Source organism: Jaculus jaculus, chromosome 9 (genome assembly GCF_020740685.1).
Source record: "Jaculus jaculus isolate mJacJac1 chromosome 9, mJacJac1.mat.Y.cur, whole genome shotgun sequence".
Taxonomy (NCBI): domain Eukaryota; kingdom Metazoa; phylum Chordata; class Mammalia; order Rodentia; family Dipodidae; genus Jaculus; species Jaculus jaculus.
In genome coordinates this window covers 115,403,915-115,430,459 of record NC_059110.1, presented here as the reverse complement: position 1 = coordinate 115,430,459, position 26,545 = coordinate 115,403,915, and the positions used below count along the sequence as shown (strand labels likewise).

The following is a 26,545-nucleotide window of genomic DNA, read 5'->3' as shown; positions in this document are numbered from 1 at the left end:
TTCTGAAATCTTTCTTATTTGGAGAATTTTTAATTCCTTCTCTCGTTCCCATAGTGCCGCGGGAAGCCCTCCGCCGTCCTATTTGCATGCCCCGCCCCGCCCCGCCGGTGTCCATGCCTGTGAAAGCGCAGGAGCCTTACCAGTGTGTGCGAGGAGGGACAGGCTTCGGTTCTTTTAATTTTTAAAAAACATCTTTATTTTTATTTATTTATTTGACAGAGACGGTGTCAGACAGAGAGAGACACAAAGAGATAATGGGCGCGCCAGGGCATCCAGCCACTCACTGCAAACGAACTCCAGGCGCATGCGCAATCTTGTGCATCTGGCTAACGTGGGTTCTGGGTAATAGAACCTCAATCCTTTGGCTTTGTCAGCAAGTGCCTTAACCGCGAAGCCATCTCTCCATGCCCCGCTTTTAAATTTTTTTAAAAATATTTATTTTATTTTACTTACTTATTATATATAATTGTAGATAGGTAGACAGATAATTTTTGTTGTTGTTTTGGTTTTTCGAGGTAGGGTTTCAATGTAGCCCAGGCTGACCTGGAATTCACTATGTAGTCTCAGGGTAGCCTCGAACTCACGGCCATCCTCCTACCTCTGCCTCCCAAGTGCTGGGACTAAAGGGGACAGGAGGGATGTCAAAGTATACTTGGGAGTGAACACTGAGCAACTCGAGGAATGGAAAGAGCCTACGGGAGAGGAAACATTGAAATTTTAGCCGTATTAATACCTTTAATTTCTGGTGCTCCCTCCTCCCCCAACCTCTTGTTTTGAGAGTCTCCACTTTGTAACCCACGCTGGCCTGGAACTTGCAAAGATCCTTCTGCCTCAGCCTCTCTCTCTCAGTGCTGGGGTTAAGGCATGAGCTGCCAGGCCCCACTTTCAATTCCTTTTGCTTCAGTGTTAGATGTTGCTCCCAGAGGAGCCTGAGTAGGCAGGGCTCCAGTTCACACGCCCCAGAGAGGGCACCGAGAGCCAGCAGAGGAGGATGGTAGTGGCTAGGATGGCGTGAAGGGTGAGACAACTGGAGCAGAGAGAACCGGGAGTGTGGTGGGCAGCCAGGATTTGCGGAGTTTTATGGGCCAGGCTCCGGGAAGAAAAGAGGTTTAGGGAAAATTAGGAGATTGGGCAGCCAGGCAAGACCTTGAAGGAACACTCAGGCCAGGGGAGTGCAGAGAAGCAAAGACTGACGGTGGGGGAGGGTGCTGGAGTGTATAACAGACGTGGCAGGGTTGAGCCTTTTGAACATAGTGCAGGGGGCAGGGGTGAGAAATGGGGCAAGAAGTGGACGACTGAGGGCTGGAAAAATGGCTTAGCTGTGAAGGCTTTTGCCTTCGAAAGCTAAGGACTCAAGTTTGATCCCTCAGGACCCAGGAAAGCCATATGCATGCGGTGGTGCATGCTTCTGGAGTTTGTTTGCAGTGGCTGGAGGCCCTGGTGTGCCCATTCTCTCTCCCTCCCTCTCTCTCTATATGTCTATCTATCTAATCTATCTCTCTCAAATATTTTTTTTAAGGTTAAAGAAAAAAAAAAAAAGGAGTGAGCCAGGCATGGTTGCACATGCCTTTAATCCCAGCACTTGGGAGGCAGAGGTAGGAGAATTAATGTAAATTTGAGGCCACCCTGAGACGACATAACGAATTCCAAGTCATCCTGGGCTAGAGGGAGACCCTAACTAGAAAAAATAAAAATAAAAATAAGCCAGCCATGGTACCACACACCTTTAATTCCGGCACTGGAGGCCAGCCTGAAACAACATAGTGAATTTCAGGTTAGCCTGGATTAGAGTGAAACCTTACCACTAAGAAAAAAAAAATTGTCCTTTGGGGGGGCTGGGCATGGTGGCACATGCCTTTATTCCCAGCATTTAGAAGGCAGAGGGAGGAGAATCACTGTGAGTTTAAGCCTACCCTGGGACTTCAGAGTAAGTTTCACTTCAATCTGGGCTAGAGTGAGACTCCATTTCAAAAAAAAAAAAAAAAAAATTGTTGACTGGGTATGGTGGCACACACCTTTAATCCCAGCACTTGGGAAGCAGAGATAGGAGTTTTGCCATGAGTTTAAGGCCACCCTGAGACTACAAAGTGAATTTCAGGTCAGCCTGGGCTAGAGCGAGACCCTATCTTGACCAAAAAAAAATAAAAAATAAAAATAAAAAAATAAAATTGTCCTTGGGGCACACTTGAAACTCTAAGGTGAGGTGTCTTCTACTTTCTCCAGACTCTGGAGAAAAGATACTTACTTTACAGATTTACAGGAGTTCCCCAAGAGCCTTGAGAAGTACAAGCCCTCACCCCCAGCAAGCTGGGGGTGGTGGTTAGTTGTCCTGGTAGTGGCCACATTATGAGGTGTTTCTGGTAACAAGCAGAGGCCTTGAGGTGGGAGGTGACAGAGGTGGCAGTGGTAACAGTGATAGGATCTTGGGCACTTTCTACCCTCACACCCTGCTGGGGTCTTCTGTCATCCACCATCATGGGTAGTGCCTATCACTGGGAGGCCCGGCGTCGGCAGATGGCTTTGGACCGGAAGAAGATGGTGATGGACCAGCAAAAGCAAGAGCAGGTGCAAGAAGGGTCAGGTTCATCATGGTTTTTCGGGCTAATAAGGGAATGCGGGAAGAAGGCAGATGTCCCAGAAGCTGACTGCTATCAGATGAATGCTGTCTGCACAGTGATCCTCCTACCTCTGCCTCCCGAGTGCTGGGATTAAAGGGGTGTACCACCACATCCAGCTTATTAATTTATTAGAGACAGAGAGAGGGACAGAGAGAGTGAGGGAGATTGGGCGCACCAGGGCCTCTAGCCACTGAAAATGAACTCCAGATGCCTGAGCCACCATGTGCATCTGGCTTATGTGGGACCTGGAGAATCAAACCTAGGTCCTTAGGCTTTGCAGGCAAGCATTTTAACCACTAAGCCATCTCTCCAGCCTAGGTGTGTAGCTGGTACTACAGTGCTGGGATTAAAGCTGTGCGCCACCATGCTCGGCTTCTTTCTTGATATAAGATCTCACTCTAGCCCAGGATGGCCTCAAACTTACAGTGGAGATGATCCTCCTACCTCACTTCCTGAGTGCTGGAAGTAACGGTATACCACCATGCTTAGCTTCTGCTGCTTTTCTTCTGACTTTGAATGTGGCTACTAGGAAAGTTAAAATCAGTGCTGCACAGTAGCATTCTCTCCCTGATGCCGGTCTCTACTCCGAGCCCTAGGCCACTACTAATCAGATGCCTATCTCTTTGAATTTGCCTACTCTGAATATCTCAAATAAATGGAATTATACACTACTAAAAATAAAATTAGGGTGTTGGAGAGATGATTTAGAGGTTAAGGCACTTGCCTGCAATGCCAAAGAACCTGGATTCAATTTCCCAGGACCCAGGTAAGCCAAACACACAAGGTGGTGTATGCATCTAGAGGTTGTCTGCAGTGGCTAGAGGCTCTGCCATGCCCATTCTTTCTCTGTCTCAAATAAATAAAATAAAATAAAGTTAGAGATGGTTTTGCATCTCAGTGGTAGAGCATTTGCCTAGTATGGGTGAAGCCAAGTACCACCTCCCCCCAAAAATTATACATGGGTCTGGAGAGATTTCTTAGTGGTTAGAGCATTTGCCTGCAAAGCCTAAGGATCCTTGTTCCATTCTCCAGGACCCACATAAGCTAGATGCACATGGTGGCACATGATTGTGGAGTTCCTTTGCAGTGGCTGGAGGCCCTGGCATGCCCATTTTCTCTCTCTCTCTCTCTCTCTCTCTCTCTCTCTCTAATAAATAAATAAATAAAAATTATATTTGGCACACATGGGCAGTGCTATTTTGAAGACTGGCAAAGAATTACTCTTTGTCTTTTGGCACTGAGAATCATTTTCAGTGCCCAGCTTGAACCCAAGAGATGGATGCTAAGACAATGCCACCTCCTGGGCAGGAGCTTTGCCAGAGAGCACTGTCAGTCAGAACCAGGGCTGTCTTGATGCTCCTGTAGCTCCTTGAAAACAATGTTCTCATTGTCACAGAAGAGCAGAGTTTTGCCAGTCTTGGCAACCCACGCCTTTAATCCCAGCACTTGCGGAGGTAGCAGGATTGCTGTGAGTTCCAGTCTAGCCCGGGACTAGAGAGTAAGACCCTACCTTGAAACACCAATACATAAACAAACAAACAAACAAACAGAGAGAACCCAACCAAGCAAACAAAAAACAAAAAGCCAGGTGTTGTGCACACCTGTGCTCCCAGCACTTGGGAGGCAGAGGTAGGAGGATGGCTGTGAGTTCCAGGCCACCCTGAGAATACAGAGTGAATTCCAGGTCGGCCTGAGCTAGAGTGAGACCCTACCTTGAAACCCTCCTTGCCCCCTCAAAAAAAGGAGGGGAGGCAGGAACTAGGACTGGGTGTTGTGTGGAGGGAGACTGCCAGGGCCTCATTTCTGCGTCAAACCCCAAGGGGCAGCCATACTTCTGCCTACCTCCACCTCTCCTCCTTGTTCCACTGCCCAGTTTCTCTGGCAGATGGGTGACTGGGCAAGAAAGGAGGATATCATTTGCTGGGGGGGTGGGGTCTTCTTGCCAGGAACTGAAGAAACACCAAGAAAAGGAACACCATCAGGAGAAAGGTTCCCAGCTACCCCAGGAGTCAAAGGAACCTCAGCCACCAGCGCCCCACCAGCAGCAGCCCCAGCCCCAGCCCCAGCCACCTCGGCCAGCGCAACAAAGTGAGCAAAACACCTTCAAGAGCAGTCTCCCAAAGGATTCTCAAAAGCAAAGACCCCAGCTTGGGTCACAGGTTGCCCATCAAGCTGGACAGCAAGTCTCTAGACTGCGTGATGGGCCCCAGACCCTTCCAGGCCCTAGTATGTGAGTATGGTGCCTGGGAAAGGAGGCAGTGAGAGTCCCTTGCTCCCATTCCAGCTTTATAGCCCACAATCTTATGAAACTTTTTTTTTTTTTTTTTCCAAGGTAGTGTTTCACTCTAGCCCAGGCTGACCTGGAATTCACTCTGTAGACTCAGGATGGCCTCACACTCACGGCGATCCTCCTGCCTCTACCTGAGTAGAGTGCTGGGATTAAAGGCGTGCGCCACCACGCCCGGCTAGCTCACAGTCTTTATTGGCCACTCCACCCTGTGTGACCCTCCACAGGACCTTCAGCCTTTAACTGCCTTCGTGGTCCCACCATTACTGGCTGGGTTGAGTACCAACTTAGGGCAGCAAAGAACTTCCGTGAAGGGTGCGTGGGAAGGAGTCAGCCCCTTTTCCAGGGTGAGTGGGAAGGAAGAGTGGGATGTTGTACACCGTGAGGTCTAGAACGTGGCTACTGTAGAGTGGCTTCCTAGTTGAGAATGTTCAGGGAGGTTTATTCTGAGCTTGCCCCAGAAAGGGTTTTCCCTATCCCCAGCTCTGAGGCCCCCAGCAGTCCAGCCCGGCTACATCTGTTACTCGAAACTGACAGATGAGTGATTTGCCCTTTGTTTCATTATCAGGTCTCCTGAACCCATGCAGCACCAGCCCTTCCAATGAGTATTCCCGACTCACGGTGAGAGGCAGAGGGGCTCTCCTGACTGAATGCATGGTGTGTACCTACCCATGGAGTCCAAGGAGGATTTCTTTCTTTTATTTTTGATGGGGGGGGGCGTTGAGGTAGGGTCTCCCTCTAGTCCAGGCTGACCTGGAATTCACTATGTAGTCTCAGGGTGGCCTTGCACCCAGTGATCCTCCTACCTCTACCTCCCGAGCGCTGGGGTTAAAGGCGTGTGCCACCATGCCCGACCCACAGAGGATTTCTTAGCAGGAGTGGCAGAAAGAGAGGACTCAAATTATTTGAAAGTAATTTTTAGAGCTGAGTGTGGTGGTACATACTTTTAATCCCAGCACCGGGGAGGCAGAGGTAGGAGGATCGCTGTGAGTTCCTGGTTAGCCTGGGCTACAGTGAGACCCTACCCTGGAAAAACAAACAACAAAAAGAAACCTTGGGGTTTCCTATTATTGTACAGTACTGACAATTGAACCTGGGCCTTGTGCGTGCTAGGCACATACTCTACCACTGAGCCATATCCCCTTCTTCCCCACTTTTTCGTTGTTTGTTTGGTTTGGTTTGGTTTTTCGAGGTAGGGTCTTGCTCTAGTCCAGGCTGACCTGGAATTCACTATGAAATCTCAGGGTGGCCTTGAACTCATGGTGATCCTCCTACTTCTGGAATTAAAGGTGTGTTACCCGCCACACCTTCAGCCTCCTTAGATGGAATTACAGGCCTATGGCCGCAGGCCAGGTTACCAGGCTGGGAACTTTGTGCGTGTGCATGCACGTGTAAGCGGATGAGTAGGGCTGTGTGAACACGTGAAGGTTGACGCCGGGTATCTGACTTGATCTCTCCGAACCTTATTGGGACCGGGCCTCGCCGACGCTGGTGCTCATCGGTTTGCTAGACCAGTGAACTGCAGGGAGTCTCTGTTGTTGCTGGGACAAAACACCTGACCAGAAGCAGTTTATGGGATGAAAAGGTTTATTTTGGCTTACAGTTTTGAGGGGAAGTTTCATTATGGCAGCAAAAGCATGGTATGAGCAGGAAACTGACTCACATCATCACAAATAAGCAGGGAGGTAGGAAAGAGAAAGAGTGTTTTTCTGGCACTGGTTGTAAGTAGGGCAGGATTTTAAAGTCCCGAGGCCCACCCCAGTGACATACGTCCCCCAGAAAACCTCCATCTCCCAAGGGAGCCACTCTCTGGGGCTTGAGTGTCACATGAAGCTCAACCGTAAACACATGAGGCTGTCGGGGACACTTCACATTCGAACCACTACACCTGCCTACACCACCAGATGCTGGGGTCACAGGAGTATGCCACGCCACCTGGCATTTACATGGGTTCTGGACTCAAGGCCTCAGGTTTGTTCAAGCATTTGATCCACTGGGCTATCTTCCTTGCCACTTGCCAGCTGGCAACTCTAAATGAGTATGAAGTGGCACAAACTTTAGGAATTAGTGTGACGTAGGTGGGAAGGGGAGAGAACTTGAACAAGTTTCCTCATCGGGTTTCAGGTGAGGGCCAGCTGCTATATTTCTCTTGGGTTCTTCTGGCCTGAAAGGGCTTAACACAGGGTTCTAACAGCAGCAGGCCCAGAAACAACTAACTTGTTTTGCTTCTCATCTCTCCTTTTCCTCAGTCAACTAATTACATCCAGCAGTGGTGACCCAGAGATGGACTCCAAGACCCCATGCCATCACCAAAAAAAAAAAAAAAAAGAAAAAACTCAGCTAAGATAAGCAACCAAACCTTCCTTCCACAAGTAACATCTCCCCTCCAGGCCAGGATTAAAATGCGATTGCTGGGCTGGAGGCATGGCGTAGCGGTTAAGGCACTTACCTGTAAAGCCCAAGGACCCAGGCTCGATTCCCCAGGACTGAAGTAGGCCAGATGCACAAGGTAGCACATGCATCTGGAGTTTGTTCATTTGCAGCGGCTGAATGTCTAGGGATGTCCATTCTCTCCTTCTCTCTACCTCTCTCTCAAGTAAATAAAATAGATTTAAAAGAAAATGTGATTGCTAGAAAGAATCAGGTGGGCTTTAAGAGACTGGAATGAGGGAGGGGCAAGAGAACCCATGAGGGGAGTGGAAAGGCAGAAGCCAGTCCATTCTGCTTGAGGACAAGCCAAGGGAAAACCTTGATCTTGCGTCTTCCCAAGCCTGCATCTTCTACTGCTATTACCACTGGTCCTTACTCAGCAGTGATAGAGTTGTCAGCTCACTGTCAAGCCAGGTTGATGTCAACTGGAGTCATAACTCTTTCCCCAGGCCGACTGAGCCACAGCCTGAGGAGGGAGGGGTTGCTCTGCATCACAGCAGGCCTGGGGCAGCAGCTTCACGCTATTCCATAATGGGTAATGAGTGGTTACATGGTCAGTGCAGGAGGGCAGGGAGAGAACTCACAAGAAAATGGCGTTGCGGCGTCAGGTCCACGGCATGACCCTGGGAAGGCATAAGAGGGGCTGGACCAGTAAATCTCCAGGCCTTTCTCTTCCTGGGCCTCAGCCTTTCCATCTACATACTATAAGGAGGCTCTATGGAAGAGGGACAGGACTAGGGGATTCTGGGTATCAGGCACCAGGAACATGCAAGCCTGGAAGTCCTGTCTGCTTCCATCTTTTTTTTTTTTCTGAGGTAGGGTAGCCTTGAACTCTTGGCGCTCTTCCTGCCTCTGCCTCCCAAGCGCTGGCATTAAAGAAGGGCGCCACCACGCCCGGCCCTCTGCCTCCATCTTGAGGAAGCCTGTCTCTGTCATCTCTGCCCCAGCCTGGGCCAAAGGGTCAATGGGTGTTTCACTGTCGTCCACAATGCAGTATGGCTGGGTCAGACTGAAGAGGCCCATCTCACTGAGGCCTAGGGACATTTTCTGAGGGGTGTAGCTGGGATGGTGGGAGGGGGATAGCATGGGACAGCAATTAACAGCACTTGGGAGGCAGAGGGAGCAGGATCTCTGTGAGTTCCAGGCCAGTCTGAGACTATGTAGTGAATTCCAGGTCAGCCTGTGCTAGAGCAAGGCCCTACCTCAAAAAAAAAAAAAAAAAAAAAAGGCTGTGGAGAGATGGCTAGCAAAGCGGTTTAATTCCCCAATGCCCATGTAAAACCAGATCTATTAGGTAGCACACGAGTTTGGAGCTCATTTGCAATGGCTAGAGGACCTGGTGTGCCCATTCTATCTGCCTCTTTCAAATAAATTAGAACGTTTATAAGAGCCAGGTATGGTGGCACATGCCTTTAACCCCAAGCACTGAGGAGGCAGAGATAGGAGGATCACCATGAGTTGAGGCCACCCTGAGACCACAGCCTGGGCCAAAGTGATACCCTACCTTGAAAAAAAAAATAACTTTGTAAGCTGGGCGTGGTGGCGCACGCCTTTAATCCCAGCACTTGGGAGGCAGAGGTAGGAGGATCGCTGTGAGTTCGAGGCCACCCTGAAACTCTATAGTGAATTCCAGGTCAGCCTGGGCTAGAGTGAAACCTTACCTCGAAAAATTAAAAAAATATATATTTGTATACAACAGACTCCCTCCTCCCCATCCTAGCCCCAATTAGTTGAGTCTTTTTTTTTTTTTAATTTATTTATTTATTTTGGTTTTTCAGAAGGTAGAGTCTCGCTGTAGCCCAGGCTGACCTAGAATTCAGTCTGTAGTTTCAGGGTAGCCTTGAACTCACAGCGATCCTCCTACCTCTGCCTCCCAAGTGCTGGGATTAAAATCATGTGCCACCACGCCCAGTAAAACCTGGATTTAGAAACCCTTAATAAACACTGATTCTAGCTTTGACCCAGGAGAAGCCAGGTAGCTCTCTCTCCTCCCCTACTTGAGCTCCCGCTGTGATGACAGTGGTAAAACTGTTCTCTCTCTTTAGATGGCTTAACAGCCTTGCCTTTCTAGGAACCAGGAGAGCCATTAACCAGGACGGATGAGGGCCTTGGCTAATCATACTGTCAGATGGACTGAACACAAGTTACCAGGCAGAAGCAGGCCATCACTGTTACTTTAATCACATGATCAAAGCAGAAAGCATAGGAGAGAACATCTATGAAGCCCCAAAGACCTTAGAGACTTCACTGGATGTCCCGAAAGTTGCTCTCTTATCACTGCGTAGACAACATGAAGGGATCCATGTTGTAAAAGCCAGATAAAATTATAGCTTCTCATTCAGACGGAAGACCAACCGTGATGGAGCTGGGGTGGGGGTCAGGTGAGACTTTTCTCAAGACAGACCAAGAGCAAGATCTGATGCTGGCTCCAGAAAGAACCCATGGAAATCTAAGGATTGAATGCTTAGGACATTAACGTTACATAGGCTCCCTGTGCTGTAGGGCATAATAAAGCAGGGCTTTTCCTATGTGAAAGTCCTTCCTTGAGCTCCACGGAGTTGAGGGGTACAGGCTAGGCTTGCTGGTGCCTGGAGCACAGAGGCATCTGACGGGTCAGGATGGGTGAGGAGTCTCCAGATGGGTCACTGATGTGTTTCCCCGGCAGTCCAGATATTCGTAGTTCTCAAAGGGTACCTGCTCTGAGTGGCTCAGGTAGGAGCAGGTCAGGGTGCCTCTGGAGAAGAAATCCGATTTATTGCCAAGTCTCAGAGGGAAAGGACAGCTCCTGGCCTGTGGTGCTGTCTGGGGAGGGTTGGCTCTCTCATGCCTCTTTCTCCCTCCCTGCTCTGGGTACTCTGCCAAAGCACTGGGTCAACTGTGTTCTGGCAGCTTCCAGATGCCCCCTGGGGCTGTCACACCAAGGACAATGAAAATACATGAGGGTAACAGCCATGGCATTTCTCCCCTCATGAAATGGAACTGAGGGGAGGCTGAAGTTGGGAGTGGAAGAGAGGACATGGACACGCTCCATGCTGTACTTACTGGATGTGTAAAAGCACATGGTGGACTTTGATTTTCAGCCAGGTACAGATTTTGCTGAAAGGGAGAAAAACAGACAAGACGGGAGACATGTTGAGTACTGTCAGAAAACTCAAAGGGACGCCCGGCATGGTGGAGCACGCCTTTAATCCCAGCACTCAGGAGGCAGAGGTAGGAGGATCACTGTGAGTGCAAGGCCAGCCTGAGACTACAGAGTCAATTCCAGGTCAACATGGCTACAGTGAGACCCTACCTTGGAAATCAAAACAAAACAACAAGAGCCGGGTGTGGTGGCCCACGCCTTTAATCCCAGCACTCAGGTGGCAGAGGTAGGAGGATCGTCCTGAGTTCAAGGCCACCCTGAGACTACAGAGTTAATTCCAGGTCAGCCTGGACCAGAGTGAGACCCTACCTCAAAAGACCAAACCAAACCAAAACAAAACAAAAAAACAACAAAAAAGAAAGCTCAAAGGTGACTTGCAGCTCAGTTTCCTTCAATCCCCTTAGGAGCCCTCAAGGTGCCAAATCCTTCATTCTTTCTTTCTCTAAGGAGAGCCTGGCCACTTGGCCACCCCCACTTTCTTGCCCCAGACACATGCTGGTCTCTTCCTCAGTGATTTGGGCCAGAGTTCCAAGGTCACATATTATAAAGATTAACCAGGCTGGGCATGGGCATGGTGGCACATCCCTTTAATACCAGCATTTGGAAGGCAGAGGTAGGAGGATCCTGGGCTAGCGTGGAACTACAGAGTAAATACCAGGTCAGCTGAGGCTAGAGTAAGACCCTACCTCAACAACCACAACAACAACCCCCCAAAAGCCAGGCACGGCAGTGTATGCCTTTAATCCCAGTATTTGGGTGGCAGAGGTAGGAAAACTGCTGTGAGTTCGAGGCCATCCTGAGACTACATAGCGAGTTCCAGGTCAATCTGTGCTAGAGTGATACCGTACCTCAAAAAAATAAAAAATCAATAACAATAAATAAATAAATTAAAAACTTAAAAAAATGGGCTGGAGAGATGCCTTAGTAGTTAAGGCACTTGCCTACAAAGCTAAAGGATCCAGGTTCAATTCCCCAGGACCCATATAAAGCCAGATGCAGAAGGTGACACATGCATCTGGAGTTCGTTTGCAGTGGTTGGATACGCTGGTGTGCCTACTCTTTCTCTCTCTCTCTCCCCTTATTTCTTTCTCTAAAAAAACAAACAAACAAAAAAAACCCAAATATAAAACTACAAAAAAGGATTTAACCAGGACTGGAAAGATGGCTCAGCAGCTAAAGATGACTGCTTGCAAAGATCAGGTTCTATTCTTCAGTACCATGTAAAGCCAGACACACAATGTGATGCACACATCTGGAGTTCACTTGCAGTGGCAAGAGGCCCTGATGTGCCCATACTCTCTCTTTTGTGTGTGCATGCAAATAAATATTTTAAATTTTTTGGGAGGGGTTTCAAGATAGGATATCCTGTAGCACAGAATGATCTGGAATTCACTATGGAGTCTCAGGATGGCCTCAAACTCATGGCAATCCTCCTACCTCTACCTCCCGAGTGCTTGGTTTAAAAGTGTGCGCCCCACACCAGCTTAAAATTTTTAAAAAATATTTTTATTTGCTTATTTGCAAGCAAAGAGGGATAGAAAAGAGGCAGACAGAGAGAAATGGTACACCTAGGCCTACAGCCACTTTGTGCATCTGGCTTTACTTGGGTACTGGGGAACTGAACTCCATTCGTTAAGATCTGCAGGCAAATGCCTTAACCGCTGAGCCTGAGAAGCCTAAGGACTCCAGGAAAGATTCCACATAAGCCAGACACACAAAGGTGAGGCAAGCACAAGGTTGCACATACCCACTAGGTGGCGCAATTGTCTGGAATTTGATTGCTGAGGCCCTGCAGTGCGTATTTCTCTCTCTCAAAAAGAAAAAAAAAAAAAAAGAAAAAAAGACGAGGGCTGGACAGATGTCTTAGCGGTTAAGTGCTTGCCTGTGAAGCCCCGGTTCGAGGCTTGATTCCCTAGGACGCACGTTAGTCAGATGCACAAGGGGGCGCATGCATCTGGAATTTGTCTGCAGGAGCTGGAAGCCCTGGCCTGCCCATTCTTCCGCTCTCTGCCTCTTTCTCTGTCTGTCGCTCTCAAATAAATAAATAAAAATAAACCAAAAAATTTTTGAAAAAAAAAAAAAAGACGAACCAAATTCCAACCTGTTTTTATTCTAATCTAGAGCCTTAGCTACCCCACCCTCGCAGCGCCTTTTTTTTTTTTTTTAAAGAGGAACTAAACTGAGGGCCTCATGCATGCCAGAAAAGTGCTCTACTAACTGAGCAGTATCTGGTTTCATTTTTTTTTTAATTTTTTATTTATTTATTTGAGAGCGACAGACACAGAGAGAAAGACAGATAGAGGGAGAGAGAGAGAATGGGCGCGCCAGGGCTTCCAGCCTCTGCAAACGAACTCCAGACGTGTGCACCCCCTTGTGCATCTGGCTAACGTGGGACCTGGGGAACCGAGCCTCGAACCGGGGTCCTTAGGCTTCACAGGCAAGCGCTTAACCACTACACCATCTCTCCAGCCCTCTGGTTTCATTTTAATCTAGGTCCAATAGGCACAGCAGCTGGGGACCAACACCCTTGCACATTTTAGTCCTGGTCACAAGGGGCCAGGTCAAATGTAGGCTGCAGTTTGCTGAACAATTAGGAAACCCAGTAGGTATTAACCGAGTTTCCAAGCCAGGGAATACAGGACAGGGTGGGGGAGAAATCAAGGAGTACTTACTAGGTGTTTTCATCCCATATCCTGCTGGGCACTTCATAAAACATCTGTCATCCAAAAGGGCACAGGGTTAGTGCCTCAGGCTGCCCTCTTCCCATCTACCACCAGTACCACCACACCCACACACTCCCAACAACCCCGCCAGTAAGGAAAGTGAAAGAGAAAAGCAAAAAGGAAAACACCGTATTTGATCTCAGCAGATAAAGCACAGCAAGGCCTACTGCCTTCCTGTGGGTTAGGCTGAAGCCCTGAGCTAGGCTGGGGTTCAAGCTTATAAGGAGCATCCTAAGAAAAATAGATTGGAGGGCTGGAGAGATGGCTCTGCCTGCAAAACCAAAGACCCAGGTTTGATTCCCCAGTACTCACGTAAACCAGATGCACAAGGTAGTGCATGCATCTGGAGTTCGTTTGCAGTAGCTGAAGGTCCAAGCATGCCCATTCTCTCTTCTCTGTCTTTATCAAATAACTAAATAAATAAATTACAAAAAGAAAGAAAGAAAGAAAGAAAGAAAGAAAGAAAGGGAAAAGAAAAGCCTGGTGTGTTGGCGTAGGCCTTTAATCCCAGCACTTAGGAGGTAGAGGTAGGAGAATCACTGTGAGTTTGAGGCCTGTCTGAGACTATATAGTGAATTCCAGGTCAGCCTGGGCTCGAGCAATACCTTACCTTGAAACAAACAAACAAACAAACAAACAGACTGGACCAGGTGTAGGTCTAAGGGAAGTAGATAAGGAATTTGTAGCTATTTTTGTCTTTGCTCAGAATAGTTTTTTTTTTTAATTTTTATTAACATTTTCCATGATTATAAAATATATCCCATGGTAATTCCCTCCCTCCCCAGTTTTTTTTTTTTAAGCAAGAATTGTCTAAGGGAGGATAATCCAAATCCTCTCTGTTCTTCAAGGCCTTCTGAGTTAAAGCAAGTACATCAATCATAGGAGTTGTCAACCTAGTCTGGGAATGGCTGCCTCTGATGTTTCTCTAAGTCCTTCCAGTGTTAGGAATAGTCATTAACCCTCTAGTTTTCAGGGAAAGTCATTAACCTTTCTTTCTCCCTTTCTCTCTTTTTAAATTTTATTTACTTATTTATTTGAGAGAGAGAGAGATACAGAAATAGGCAGGTAGAGAGAGAGAATGGGTGCACCAGGGCCTCCAGCCCTGTAAACAAATTCCAGATGCATGTGTCCCCTTGTGCATCTGGCTTACATGGGTTCTGGGGAATCGAACTGAGGTCCTTTGGCTTTGCAGGTAAGTGCCTTAACCGCTAAGCTCTCTCCAGCCCCATCTTCCCTCCCTCCCTCCCTCCCTCCCTCCCTCTCTCTCTCTCTCTCTCTCACACACACACATATTCCCATATACCTGTGGGCAGGGTTATCCAGGAAAAGGGAAGCTACCTGTTTGCTGGACAAAGGGCCGATGTGCAGTAGGAGGCTTTCAGAAACCTGCCCCACTACAAGGGTCAGGTGCAGAACCTCAATGGTCATCTGGGTCACAGTAATGGGGTAGAAGTTGTTGTTGTAGATGGTCAAGATATTCTGGAAATGATGACAAGGAAAGGAAGTGGTGAGCATAGCTTGTCTTTGTGAGGGAGAAACCGTTTTCAGAAGCCTGGTCCTCTGACCTGAGCCCCACCTGAATATGCTGGGCCTCAAAGTACAGAGAACTAATACTAGAAGCCCCTCTGAAGAGCTCTTAATGGTAAAGGGTCACCTTTAAGAAGTTATACTGAGCTGAGTATGGTGGTACTGCCTGAAAGTCTCAGTTACTCAGGGGGCTGAGTCACAGGATCAATCATTCAGCCTCCGTTTCAAAAAAAGAAACAAGCTGGGCGTGGTGGCGCACACCTTTAAATTTTTTTTTGGTTTATTTTTCTTTATTTATTTGAGAGCGACAGACAAAGAGGCAGAGAGAGAGAGAGAGAATGGGCATGCCAGGGCTTCCAGCCACTGCAGACGAATTCCAGATGCATGCGCCCCCTTGTGCATCTGGCGCACATCTTAATCCCAGCACTCGGGAGGCAGAGGCAGGAGGATCATCATGAGTTTGAGACTACAGAGTGAATTCCAGGTCAGCCTGAATGAGAGTGAGACCTTACCTCAGAAAACAATAAAGAAATGAAAAAATAATCCCAGCACTTGGGAGTGTGGTGGCACATGCCATTAATCCTAGCACTCAGAGAGGCAAAGGAAGGAGGATCACCATGAGTTCGAGGCCATCCTGAGACTACATAGTGAATTCCAGGTAAACCTGAGCTAGAGTGAAACCCCACCTCAAAAAACAAAACAAAACAAAAAAAGTGAGAGAAAGAGGCAGATAGAGAATGGGCACGCCAGGGCCTCTAAACCACTGCAAATGAACTCCAGAGGCATGTGCCACCTTGTGCATCCAGCTTTGCTGGGAAGTCAAACCTGGAGCCTTAGGTTTTGCAGGCAAGTAACCTTAACTGCTGAGCCATCTCTCCAGTCCCAGGATTACAGTCTTACTTTGCTCAGATTCTCTCCATTCCATCCTGCCACCACACTCCATCCCAAAACTTATACGGTCCAGATTACGATCCTTCGCTATGTAGAGTCCCACTCTTACACAATCGCTTATGGGACTCATGAGTAAAGCGACACGGAGGCATTGTTGGAAAGGCAGGGACTGAGCCAGGGGCACCTGGCACCCACCGTCATGTTGAGGTGAATATCAGCCTTGTCAAAGACCACGATGGAGGAGTTGAGACCTGCAGGCTGCACAGTGATGGAGCGAGGAAACAGGAAAAAGATGATGAAGGAGAAGGTCACCAGGCATGTGAGTACTGCCAGGAACACAGAGAGCTTCCTGCGGGAAAGCAGCCCCCCCGGGAAGGAGGAGGGGAGAAGAGTGAAAACTGGGAACGGGGTCTGGTCCCTCCTCTCCAGACACAAGGTTCCCCTGTACATATACCCAATGTTAGGTTGGGACAGGCTCCCAAAAATGGAGTCGCTGAGGACAGCAGGATGGCCACACAGACTTAGCCACATTCCTCAAGAAACTGCCCAGCCATTATCCCTTCCTTGCCTAACAATGCCCCCCAGGTCATGATTTCCTGCCCCCTTATCTTTTTTTTTTTTTTTTTTTTTGAGGTAGGGTCTCACTCTAGCCCAGGCTGACCTGGAATTCACTATGTAGTCTCAGGGTGGCCTCAAACTCACGGTGATCCTCCTACCTCTGCCTCCCAAGTGCTGGGATTAAAGGCGTGCGCCACCACGCCCGGCCTGCCCCCTTATCTTGTAAATCACATGGTCACTGCTCTGGCGTCACACCTTGGCTATCTTAGCTTTCCCCTAAAGAAACATTTTATAAAGGGAAGAGAAAGGAAGGGAGGAGGGTACTTAATAGGTTGGTATTGTATATAAGTAAGTAGAATGATTGAGATGGGGAGGGGATATGATGGAGAATGGGATTTCAAAGGGGAAAGTGGGGGGGGGGGGGAAGAGAGGGTATTACCATGGGATATTTTTTATAATCATGGAAAATGTTAATAAAAATTGAGAAAAAAAGAAACCTTTTATGTTTTTTAATTTTTAAAAAATTTATCTTAATTTGAGAGAGAGAAATAAGTGAGGAGAGAGAGAGAATGGGCACTCCAGGGCCTCCAGCTGCTGCAAAAGAACTCCAGATGCGTGCGCCTCCTTGTGCATCTGTCTTATGTGGGTCCTGAGGAATCCAACCAGGGTTCTTAGGCTTTACAGGCAAGTACCTTAATCTCTAACCCATCTCTCCGGTCGAAGAAGCTTTTTATTTATTTATTTATTTTTCTGTGGTAGGGTCTCACTCTAGCCCAGGCCGACCTGGAATTCACTATGGAGTCTCAGGGTGGCCCTGAACTCACGGCAATCCTCCTACCTCTGCCTCCCAAGTGCTGGGATTAAAGGCGTGCGCCACCACACCTGGCTGAAACTTTTTTTTTATTATTCAACTTTTCCCTTCCTCACCTTTCCCCACCTGAAGAGCCCTGTAAAGCCCACTATCTGGAATCTCAGGTGGGCTGTGCTCCGCTCTTGACAGTCAGTCCTAGCAGCTTGTGCTTTTCCCAAATGAAAGTTTCCATCTTTGCCTCAGAGTAGTTTGTGTGGTCTTGGTCACTCTCGAACCTTACACTCACTACTTTGTGCTTAGTTCTCTAGCCATGGTCCAGCACAGGAGTTCTTTGTCCCCACTGACCCCATAATGCTGAGCAGTACCACTTAACTTCTTAAGACCTCAGTTTCTTCTTCTGTAAAATGGACATCAGTGTATCTACCTCATAGAATTTCCTGTGGGTTAATGCAGTAATGCACAGCTTTAGTCCCAGCACTGGAAAGGCAGTGGTAGGAGGACCAATTGATCATGAGGACAGCCTGAGGCCACAGAGTGAGTTGCAGGTCAGCCTGGGCTTGAGTGTGAACCCATCTGTGGGGTGAAAGGTTGAAGGGGAGCTATTCACTGCTCTTGGAACATAGCAAGAGCTCAGTGAGTACTATTATCTCTCCAAGAAACTAGTCCTCATGACTCTCGGAGAGCCTCTAAACTTTTAATTAGATCCACTACTCAGAACAGGATTCCATACCATTCAAAACTGAGATCTGCATTAAAAGAGACAGTATCAGGCTGGAGAGATGGCTTTAGTGGTTAAGGTGCTTGCCTGCAAAGCCAAGGGACCCAGGTTCGATTCCCCAGGACCCACGTAAGCCAGATGAACGTGGTAGCACATGCATCTGGAGCTAGTTTGCAGTGGCTAGAGGCCCTGGCATACCTATTCTCTGTATCTCTCTCAAATAAATAAAATATTTTAAAAAGGAGACTATATACATACATATATATTTTAAACATCTTTTATTTACTTATTTGAGAGAGAGAGAGAGAGAGAGAGAGAGAGAATGGAAATGGGCATGCCAGGGCCTCCAGCCACTGCAAAAGAACTCCAGGGGCATATGCCCCCTTGTGCATCTGGCTTACGTGGGTCCTGGAGAGTTGAACCGGGATCCTTTGACTTTTCAGGCAAATGGCTTAACCGTTAAGCCATCTCTCCAGCCCCTACATATTTTTTTGTTTGGTTGGTTTTTGTTTTGTTTTGCTTTTTTTTTTTTTTCCAAGGTAGTGTTTTGCTCTAGTCAGGCTGACCTGGTATTCACTATGTAGTCTCAAGTTAGCCTCCAACTCATAGAGATCTTTATCCTCCTATCTCTGCCTCCCCAGGGCTGGTGTGTGCCACCACACCTGGCTGAGACAGTATTTGATGAGAGGCATTGCTGGGTTGTGACTTTAGTAGTGTTGGAGGAGGCTGGGTGGCTCCTCTCAGGCTGAGGCTGAAGACTTGTGGAGAAGGTTGCAGGCAGGAATCCACCTGAAATGGATCACACAGGGCTGCCGAGATTCTGAATTGTCTCAGAACAGGGAGCACATGGCTTTCTCTCTCTAGCAGACCTAAATTACCTTAGCAAGGGAAATACTGAAGAAAAAAAGCAATCATGCTGGGCGTGGTAGCGCATGCCTTTAATCCCAGCACTCGGGAGGCAGAGGTGGGAGGACTGCCGTGAGTTTGAGGCCACCCTGAGATTCCATAGTGAATTCCAGGTCAGCCTGGGCTAGAGTGAGACCCTACCTCGAAAAACCAAAAAAAAAAAAAGCAATCTTTCCCAAAACAAGTGTCACCAGGACTACTTGCTCCCTCCTGGGAGGATGTGCAAAGCTGGGGTCCTCACGTCTTTGAGAGGGGGCCATGCTTGCTGAAAGCAGTGAGGGGCTAGCTGGGAAGGACAAGAAATGGCCTCAGGCACTATCTGCCATGCTGACTGGGTTTTCATTATTTTAATTTTCTTTATTGCCCTGGCCCACCCATCCTCTCTCTATCTGCCTTTTTCTCTCTAACAAATAAATAAAAATAAAATGAAGCTTGGCATGGTGGCGCACTCCTTTAGTCCCAGTACTTGGAGGCAGAGGCAGGAGGATCGCCTTGAGTTCCAGGCCAGCCTGAGACTACATAGTGATTTCCAAGTCAGCCTGGGCTTGAGCAAGACTCTACTCTGAAAAAAAAATTAAAAATGAATTTCATTTATTTATTTGCAAGCAGAGAGAGATACAAGAGAGACAGACAGAGAATGAGTGTGTCAGGTCTTACCTCCGGCCACAACAAACACTCCAGATGCATGTGCCACCTTGTGTATCTGTCTTTATGTGGGTACTGGGGAAATAAAACCTGGGTCCTGGGCTGAAGAGATGGCTTAGTGGTTAAGGCATTTGCCTGCAAAGCCAAAGACCTCAGTTTGACTCTCCAGAACCCACGTTAGCCAGATGCACAAGGGGGCATAAGCATCTAGAGTTCCTATGCAGTGGTTGGAGGCCCTGGCATGCCCATTCTGTCTCTCTCTCTCTCTCTCCCCCTCTCTCAAATAAATAAATAAAATTTAAAAAACAAAACAAGGGCTGGAGAGATGGCTTAGCGGTTAAGCGCTTGCCTGTGAAGCCTAAGGACCCCGGTTCGAGGCTCGGTTCCCCAGGTCCCACGTTAGCCAGATGCACAAGGGGGCGCACGCGTCTGGAGTTCGTTTGCAGAAGCTGGAAGCCCTGGCGCGCCCATTCTCTCTCTCTCCCTCTATCTGTCTTTCTCTCTGTGTCTGTTGCTCTCAAATAAATAAATAAAATAAAATAAAATAAAAATTGTTTAAAAAAAAAAAAAAAACAAAACAAAACACCTGGGTCCTTTGGCTTGGCAAGCAAGCACCTCAACCACTAAGCCATCTTAATTCATTCAGGTCAATATTAATTCATTCACACATAGTGTGTGTGTGTGTGTGTGTGTGTGTACGCGCGCGCATGTGTGTTCAGGTATGCCAAGCTGTCTTGCCACTGCAAACGAATGCCTATCTGGCATTACATGGTGGCTGGGGGAGGGAACCTGGGCCAGCAGGCTTTGCAATCAAGTGCCTTTAGCTGCTGAGCCACCCCTCCCAGCCTGTGTGTGTGCGCGTGTATGTATGTATGTGTATGTGTGTATGTATGTATGCATGTATATTGTTTGTTTGTTTTGTTTATTTGAGGTAGAGTCTTGCTAGCCCAGACTCATGTGGAATTCACTATGTAGTCTCAGTGTGGCCTCAAACTCACTGCCATCCTCCTACCCCTGCCTCCCGAATGCTGGGATTAAAGGCGTGCGCCACCACGCCCAGCATCAAAAAATAGTGTTATTTATTTATTTAGAGAGAGACAGAGAGAAAAAGGAAAACAGAGAGAGAGAGAGCATGGGTGCACCTCGGCCTGCACTGCAGGCAAACGCCAGGTGCGTGCGCCTGGCTTTATGTGGGTACTGGGGAATTAAACCCAGGCTATCAGGTTCTGCAAGCAAGTACCTTTAGCTGGTGAGCCACTTCTCCAACACATGTTTATTTTTATTTTTTTTGGGGGGGTGAGGTAGGGTCTTGATCTAACCCGTGCTGACCTGGAACCCACTCTCTAGTCTCAGGTTGGCCTCAAACTCAGTACTCCTCCTACACCTGCCTCCCAAGTGCTGGGATTAAAAGCATGTGCCACTGCACCTGGCTACTGTGACATTTTAATATATGTGTACATTGTGCAATAGAGTAATGAGTTTATCTATGACATTTATCTTTTAGTTTGGTGGTGTTAGCAATCAAATCCAAGGCCTCATGCATACTAAGCAAACACATTACCACTGACCTACAACCCCAACCCTTGACACTATCACCTTTTAACTTATTTATTAGATACAGAGGGACAGAGGGAGAAAGAGAATGGGTGCACCAGGGCCTCTAGCCACTGCAAACAAACTCCAGATGCATGCACCATGATGTGCATCTGGCTAACGTGGGACCTGGAGAATCGAACCTGGATCCTTAGGATTTACAGGCAAGCGCCTTAACTACAAAGCCATCTCTCTAGCCTTTGGTTTGTTTTTGTTTTTCAAGGTAGGATCTCTAATAATAATAATAATAATAATAATAATAATAATCAATAATAATAATAATAAAAATAAAAGGTAGGGCTGGAGAGATGGCTTAGCGGTTAAGCGCTTGCCTGTGAAGCCTAAGGACCCCGGTTCGAGGCTCGCTTCCCCAGGTCCCACATTAGCCAGATGCACAAGGGGGCGCACGCGTCTGGAGCTCGTTTGCAGAGGCTGGAAGCCCTGGCGCGCCCATTCTCTCTCTCTCCCTCTATCTGTCTTTCTCTCTGTGTCTGTTGCTCTCTAATAAATAAATAAAAAATATTAAAAAAATAAAATAAAATAAAAAAATAAAAGGTAGGGTCTCACTCTACCAAAAGTTCACTATGTAGTCTCAGGGTGACCTTGAGCTCACTGTGATTCGCCTACCTCTGCCTCCTGAGTGCTGGGATTAAAGGTGTGCGCCACCACACCTGGCTTTGTTATCCTTCTTAAACCAAGAACATTTTTAGGAACAAAGAGATAGTAGGTAGTATGTTTGAGCCCTGCAAAACTCAGGCTTTTTGAAGAAAACCTAATAAGCAAAAAATTAGGAAGAAGGGCTGGAGAGATGGCTTAACAGTTAATGCATTTTGCACGCAAAGCCAAAGGACCAAGGTTCAATTTCCCAGGACCCAGGTAAACCAGATGCACAAGGGGCACACACATCTTGAGTTAGTTTGCAGTGGCTGGAGGCCCTGCCATGCCCATTCTCTCTCTCTGCTTGCAAATAAACAAATAAAAACTATTTTAAAAAATAAAAAAATTAGGAAGGACAGCCGGGTGTGGTGATGCACGCCTTTAATCCCAGCACTTGGGAGGCAGAGGTAGGAGGGTTGCCGTGTGTTCGAGGCCACCCTGAGACTACATAGTGAATTCCAGGTCAGCCCGAGCTAGAGAGAGACCCTACCTCATAAAACCAAAACAAACAAACAAACAAAAATAAATAAATAAAAAATAAGGGCTGGAGAGATGGCTTAGTGGTTAAGGCATTTGCCTTCAAAGCCAAAGGATCCCAGTTTGATTCTCCAGGATCCACATAATCCAGATGCAAAGGGGGTGCATGCATCTGGAGTTTGTTTGCAGTGGCTGGAGGCCCTGGCATGCCCATTCTCTCTCAAATAAATAAATTTAAAAAAATAAATAAATACAAAGGATCAAAATAGGATAGACAAACAAGTGAAGCAGCCCCCAGGGTGATGGCTTGTGAGGTGGAAGAAACGGGGGAACTCACGTGCGTCTGGGCTTCAGCCTTTGATCTCCATAAGGGATGAGTGCCACCAGCTGCTTCTCCAGCTCTGCAGAGAGAAAGATGGTGAGAGGGAGGGCCAAGAAGGACAAATACTTTTTGTGCTTGCCTCCCAGAAACACCCCTTCACTCCAGTAGGCAATGTTGGAAGCACTGCCTCTGTCCCAGAGCAGGAATGACAATATTGCGTTCAAGCTGGCAGCTTAGCTTTGAACTAGAATGGAGGCGCGATTTTTTTTGGTTTTTGTTTTTCGAGGTAGGGTTTCACTCTAGCTCAGGCTGACCTGGAATTCACTATGTAGTCTCAAACTCTGGGCAATCCTCCTACCTCTGCCTCCCGAGTGCTGGGATTAAAGGCGTGCACTACCATGGCCAGATTTTTCCTTTCTTTCTTCCTTTCTTTCTTTCTTTTTTTTTAATATATTTTATTTGAGAGGGAGACAGAATGGGTGCGCCTGGGCCTCCAGCCACTGCAAAAAACTCCAGATACATGCGCCACCTTACGTGGGTCCGGAATGATCGAACTGGGGTCCTTTGGCTTTTCAGGCAAATGCCTTAACCACTAAGCAATCCTTCCAGCCCCGTAATTTTTCAAATTCTTTCTTTTGCTTTCTTTTCTTCCTTTCTTTGCAAGTAGAGAGAGATAGAAAAGAGACAAAATAGGTGCACCAGGGCTACCAACCAACTCCAAATGCATGTGCCACTTTGCATCTGGCTTTACATGGTTAATGGGGAATCAAACTTGGGTCATTAGGCTCTGCAGGCAAGTGCCTTTACTATACTGAGCCATCTCTCCAGCCCTGGAAGTGATTTCTTTTTAAAAATATTTTATTTATTTGAGAGGGGTGGGGGAGAGAAAGAGCACACCAGCTGCTGCAAATGAATTCCAGACACATGCATCGCTTTATGCAGCTGGCTTACTTGGGTCCTGAGGAGTTGAACCTGGGTCCTTTGGCTTTGTAGGCATGCACTTAAGTGCTAAGCCATCTCTCCAGCCCTGGAGGTGTGATTTCTATGACCAGATATGAAGAAGCTCTGAAGCAAATCAAAGATACCTAACTTCTTTAGAGTGGTAATTTGTAACTTCCTGAATCCTCAGATTCAGTGTACTGTTTGGGGAGCAAAATGGCTTAGAAACCCACCCCCAGGTGCTAGGAGATACAACTAAGACAGGAGGGTGTCTTGTGTGTGCAGAAATCCCATAGGTAGTTGGCACCTTCCTGACCACGTGAGACTAGGAGAGTATGAACTGGTCTGGTTCACCTATTCCAGGAAATCCAGAAGGGGTCCAGCTAGCTAAGCATGAGCTTGTCCTGAATTCTAGGCTCTTTCTAGAGTCTTGGACCATTCACCTCGAGGGATCTCGCCATTGCCTTGGCAAGTAGGACAAGTCACAAAGCGGACAGCAGCAGCTCCTCTGCAGGGCACGCAGGAAAAAAACGACTTGCTGCTGGTGCTGGAGTAGCAAGCAGCCTTGCCGGCTGTGACTGGGCTGGTGGGCGCGATGGGCATGGACTCATCCTCCTGGGATCGGAGCCGCGAGCAGGTCTCCCCCATCCTTCCAGGGGGATTTTCCACTAGTGAAAAAAGAAGGTAATTCAGTGCTAAGCCTGTTAGTAGTGGCGCCAAATGTAATTCTGGTTTCAAGTTCTCAGGATTGGCAAGAAGCCATACCACAATCTAAGCAAGCTGAAGTCCAAGGAACATAGGCTTGGGTGGAGACTTGAGATTTACAGATCAGAAATCTCAATACAATTCAACTTCTTTTTTTTTTTTTGATTTTGTATTATAACACCAAGTCATCTACAAAAGAGAAAACCAAAGAAAAGCAGAAGTTATTTCACTTTAAGGGACTTTTTGTAAGCGAATGCAGAATATGTTGGTTTTTCCCTTCAAAGTTGCTGAGCTGTCACTCTCTTTAAAGACAGGAAGCTGGCCCGGGGCTGGGAGTTGGAAGGATGGTGACCTGTAGGGAACCCTTGTCTTCCCTACTCTGGTGATCATTGTGTAGTGGTCGCCAGGACCACCAGGTCAGAAGCGTCTGAGGCCTGTCCTCCCCTCACCCCAGGGGGGGTATAGAAGGAAGAGTCCCATTGCTGGCTGTGGATGCTACGGTCTTAACACTGGAAGGTAGGGTTCTTTATACAAACTACAGGTCACAGGTGTGGCTAAGAACAAGTAAGACAAGAGTACACCTGTTCTTCACACTTTTCTGAGGTGGGGGACTGGGGGGAAGGCTTGAGGCGGATCATGAGTCTGGTCATGGTCTGTCTTTCACTGGGAAAGGTCAAAGGTACACCTGGACTTTCCCCAAAAGTCCCGTGCGGTGGCAGAATGAGGCTGGCTAGCCAAGCCACACTCAGATCCTCCTGGGCTAAAATAAAGGAACCTCACCTGCTTCGGGTCTGGGATGCCCGGCTCCTTTCAGCTGCAAGGTGGTGGTGAGTCTTCTGGAGAAGGTTCTCTTGGGCGGTTGGGGGAGAAAGATCCCTTTTGGCTGAGACCTGGGACAGGGAATGAGCCGGTGACGCTGGAGTGGGGAGCAGCAGTCTTTGCCTCCCAGAAAGGGCCAACCGGCTTTCCTTGACAGCGGAGGGCTCTGCCGTGGGCAGGCAGGTGGGCGCGGGCGGGAAAGGTGGGGCGTCCTCGAGGAAGGGGTTTAAATTGCATCCGACACCCCAGAGGCCGTTAGAGGAATTTGATGCCTGTGTGTGTTGGGCGAGGAGGAAGCTCCCTGGGCCCAGGCCCCAGAGAGGAAAAGAGAAAGGGAAAGGAGAGGAGCGTCTTACCCAGGACGACGGAAAAGCGGCGAGCGCAGCGGAGGACGAGGGCTCCCCAGCTGCGGCTCTGAGCCGCCGCAGCCCCGCCCCGCCCCGCCCCGCCCCGGACTCGTCCTCCCCACCCCCACCGCCCCGACGTGCTGCTTCCGCAAGGACCAACCAGTCTAGGTAAGTGTTTCAAAGAACATTTATTTCATCACTCTTTACGTGGCTATCTACAACAGAATGAATGATTGGACCCCAGGGCCCAAGACCCACGTGGTCAATACAGGTCAGCCTCCAAATCAACCCAAGGGCTATATAGGAATTTCTGGGGTGTCCTCTGTCACTGAGCCAATATATACACACCAATACTGATAATTTTGGTGTGTCCTCAGATTCCTGTCTTATGAATTCGAAGAATGAAATCCAGACCAGAGGCTCAGAAAGATTTTATTATAGCATAAGGCTTTCTTTATAGGAAAGACAGTTTAAGGGAAGATGCAGCTCTTGTCCAGGAAGGCAAGATTTTTTTTTAAATTGATTTTATTAATTTGCCTCCCCCCACCCCCAAGGTAAGAGTCTCTAGCCCAGGCTGACCTGAATCTCACTCGGTAGTTCCACGATGGCCTCAAACTCAATGATCCTCCTTCACTACCTCTCAAGTGTGCAAGCGGGGAGAGAGGAGACAGAAATTGGGCTCGCCAGGGCATCTAGCTACTGCAAATGAACTCCAGATGCATGTACCACTTTGTGCATCAGGCTTTAGGTGGGTACTGGTGAATTGAATTTGGGTCATCAGGCTTTGCGGGCAAGCACCTTAGCCCCTGAGCCACCTCTCCTAACCCCAAGATGGGGTTTTTGGAGCTTAGACATTAAGGAGGCAGAGAGCTCTTGCCTAGGGTAGGCAAGAGTGTTTCCCCAGCCCCCACCAGAGTAAGGTCTCACTCTAGCCCAGGTTGATCTGGAACTTGCTCTGTAGCGTCAGGCTGGTCTCAAACTCACAGGGATTCTCCTACTCCTGCCTCCCAAGTGTTAGGATTAGAGGTGTGAGCCGCCATGCCTGCAAGAGGGCTGTGAAGCCCAGAACATAAGAAGGCAGAGTTCTTTCTGGCCCAAGGAGGCAAGAGGGTGTTTGAGAAGCCCAATTTGAAACTCAGGTTGGGATCCCTCACCCCCCCCCCCCCCAGATGGGTCTCGCTAGAGCTTCAGGATGCCCTGGAGTTTACTATTTACTGTCAGGGTGGCCTCGAACTCGAACTCATGATGAAATGCCTATCTCTGCCTCCTGCATGCTGGGATTAAAGGTGTGTACCACCATGCCTGGCTAGGTTGGGAAATTTTTGTGTGAGCCCCAGGGATGAGCAGCTGAGTTTTGTTTTTTTTTTTTTGTTTGTTTTTGTTTTTGTTTTTCGAGGTTGGATCTGGAATTAACTCTGTCATCTCAGGGT

General features: G+C 48.0%; 1 protein-coding gene across 3 annotated transcripts; it reads right to left on the bottom strand.

The window, feature by feature from the left end:
• Nucleotides 1-9,491: 9,491 nt before the first annotated feature.
• On the bottom strand, nucleotides 9,492-25,197 carry Tmem106a (transmembrane protein 106A). 3 transcript variants are annotated; one of them, XM_045159832.1, is made up of 10 exons: nucleotides 25,125-25,197; nucleotides 24,730-24,839; nucleotides 24,010-24,138; nucleotides 23,688-23,912; nucleotides 22,321-22,384; nucleotides 15,814-15,967; nucleotides 14,539-14,679; nucleotides 13,150-13,193; nucleotides 10,378-10,431; nucleotides 9,492-10,069 (listed from the first exon to the last, which is right to left on the bottom strand). In XM_045159832.1, exons 4-10 carry the CDS (start codon nucleotides 23,890-23,892, stop codon nucleotides 9,949-9,951), a joined length of 783 nt encoding a protein of 260 aa, XP_045015767.1. In that variant the 5' UTR covers nucleotides 23,893-23,912; nucleotides 24,010-24,138; nucleotides 24,730-24,839; nucleotides 25,125-25,197; the 3' UTR covers nucleotides 9,492-9,948. The 3 variants fall into 3 exon arrangements, with proteins under 3 accessions (XP_045015767.1, XP_045015768.1, XP_045015766.1); XM_045159833.1 differs by lacking the exon at nucleotides 24,010-24,138 and having other exon boundaries at nucleotides 25,125-25,191; XM_045159831.1 differs by lacking the exon at nucleotides 25,125-25,197 and having other exon boundaries at nucleotides 24,730-25,103.
• Between the last annotated feature and the right edge of the window lie 1,348 nt (nucleotides 25,198-26,545).

Coding starts and splice junctions, on each gene's coding strand:
- Tmem106a (XM_045159832.1), bottom strand. CDS start 23,892: ATGGGGGAGACCTGCTCGCGGCTCCGATCCCAGGAGGATGAGTCCATG. Junction 22,385..23,687: donor CAATGGCGAGATCCCTCGAG/GTGAATGGTCCA, acceptor TTCTCTCTGCAG/AGCTGGAGAAGCAGCTGGTG. Junction 15,968..22,320: donor AGGCTGAAGCCCAGACGCAC/GTGAGTTCCCCC, acceptor GCTTTCCCGCAG/GAAGCTCTCTGTGTTCCTGG.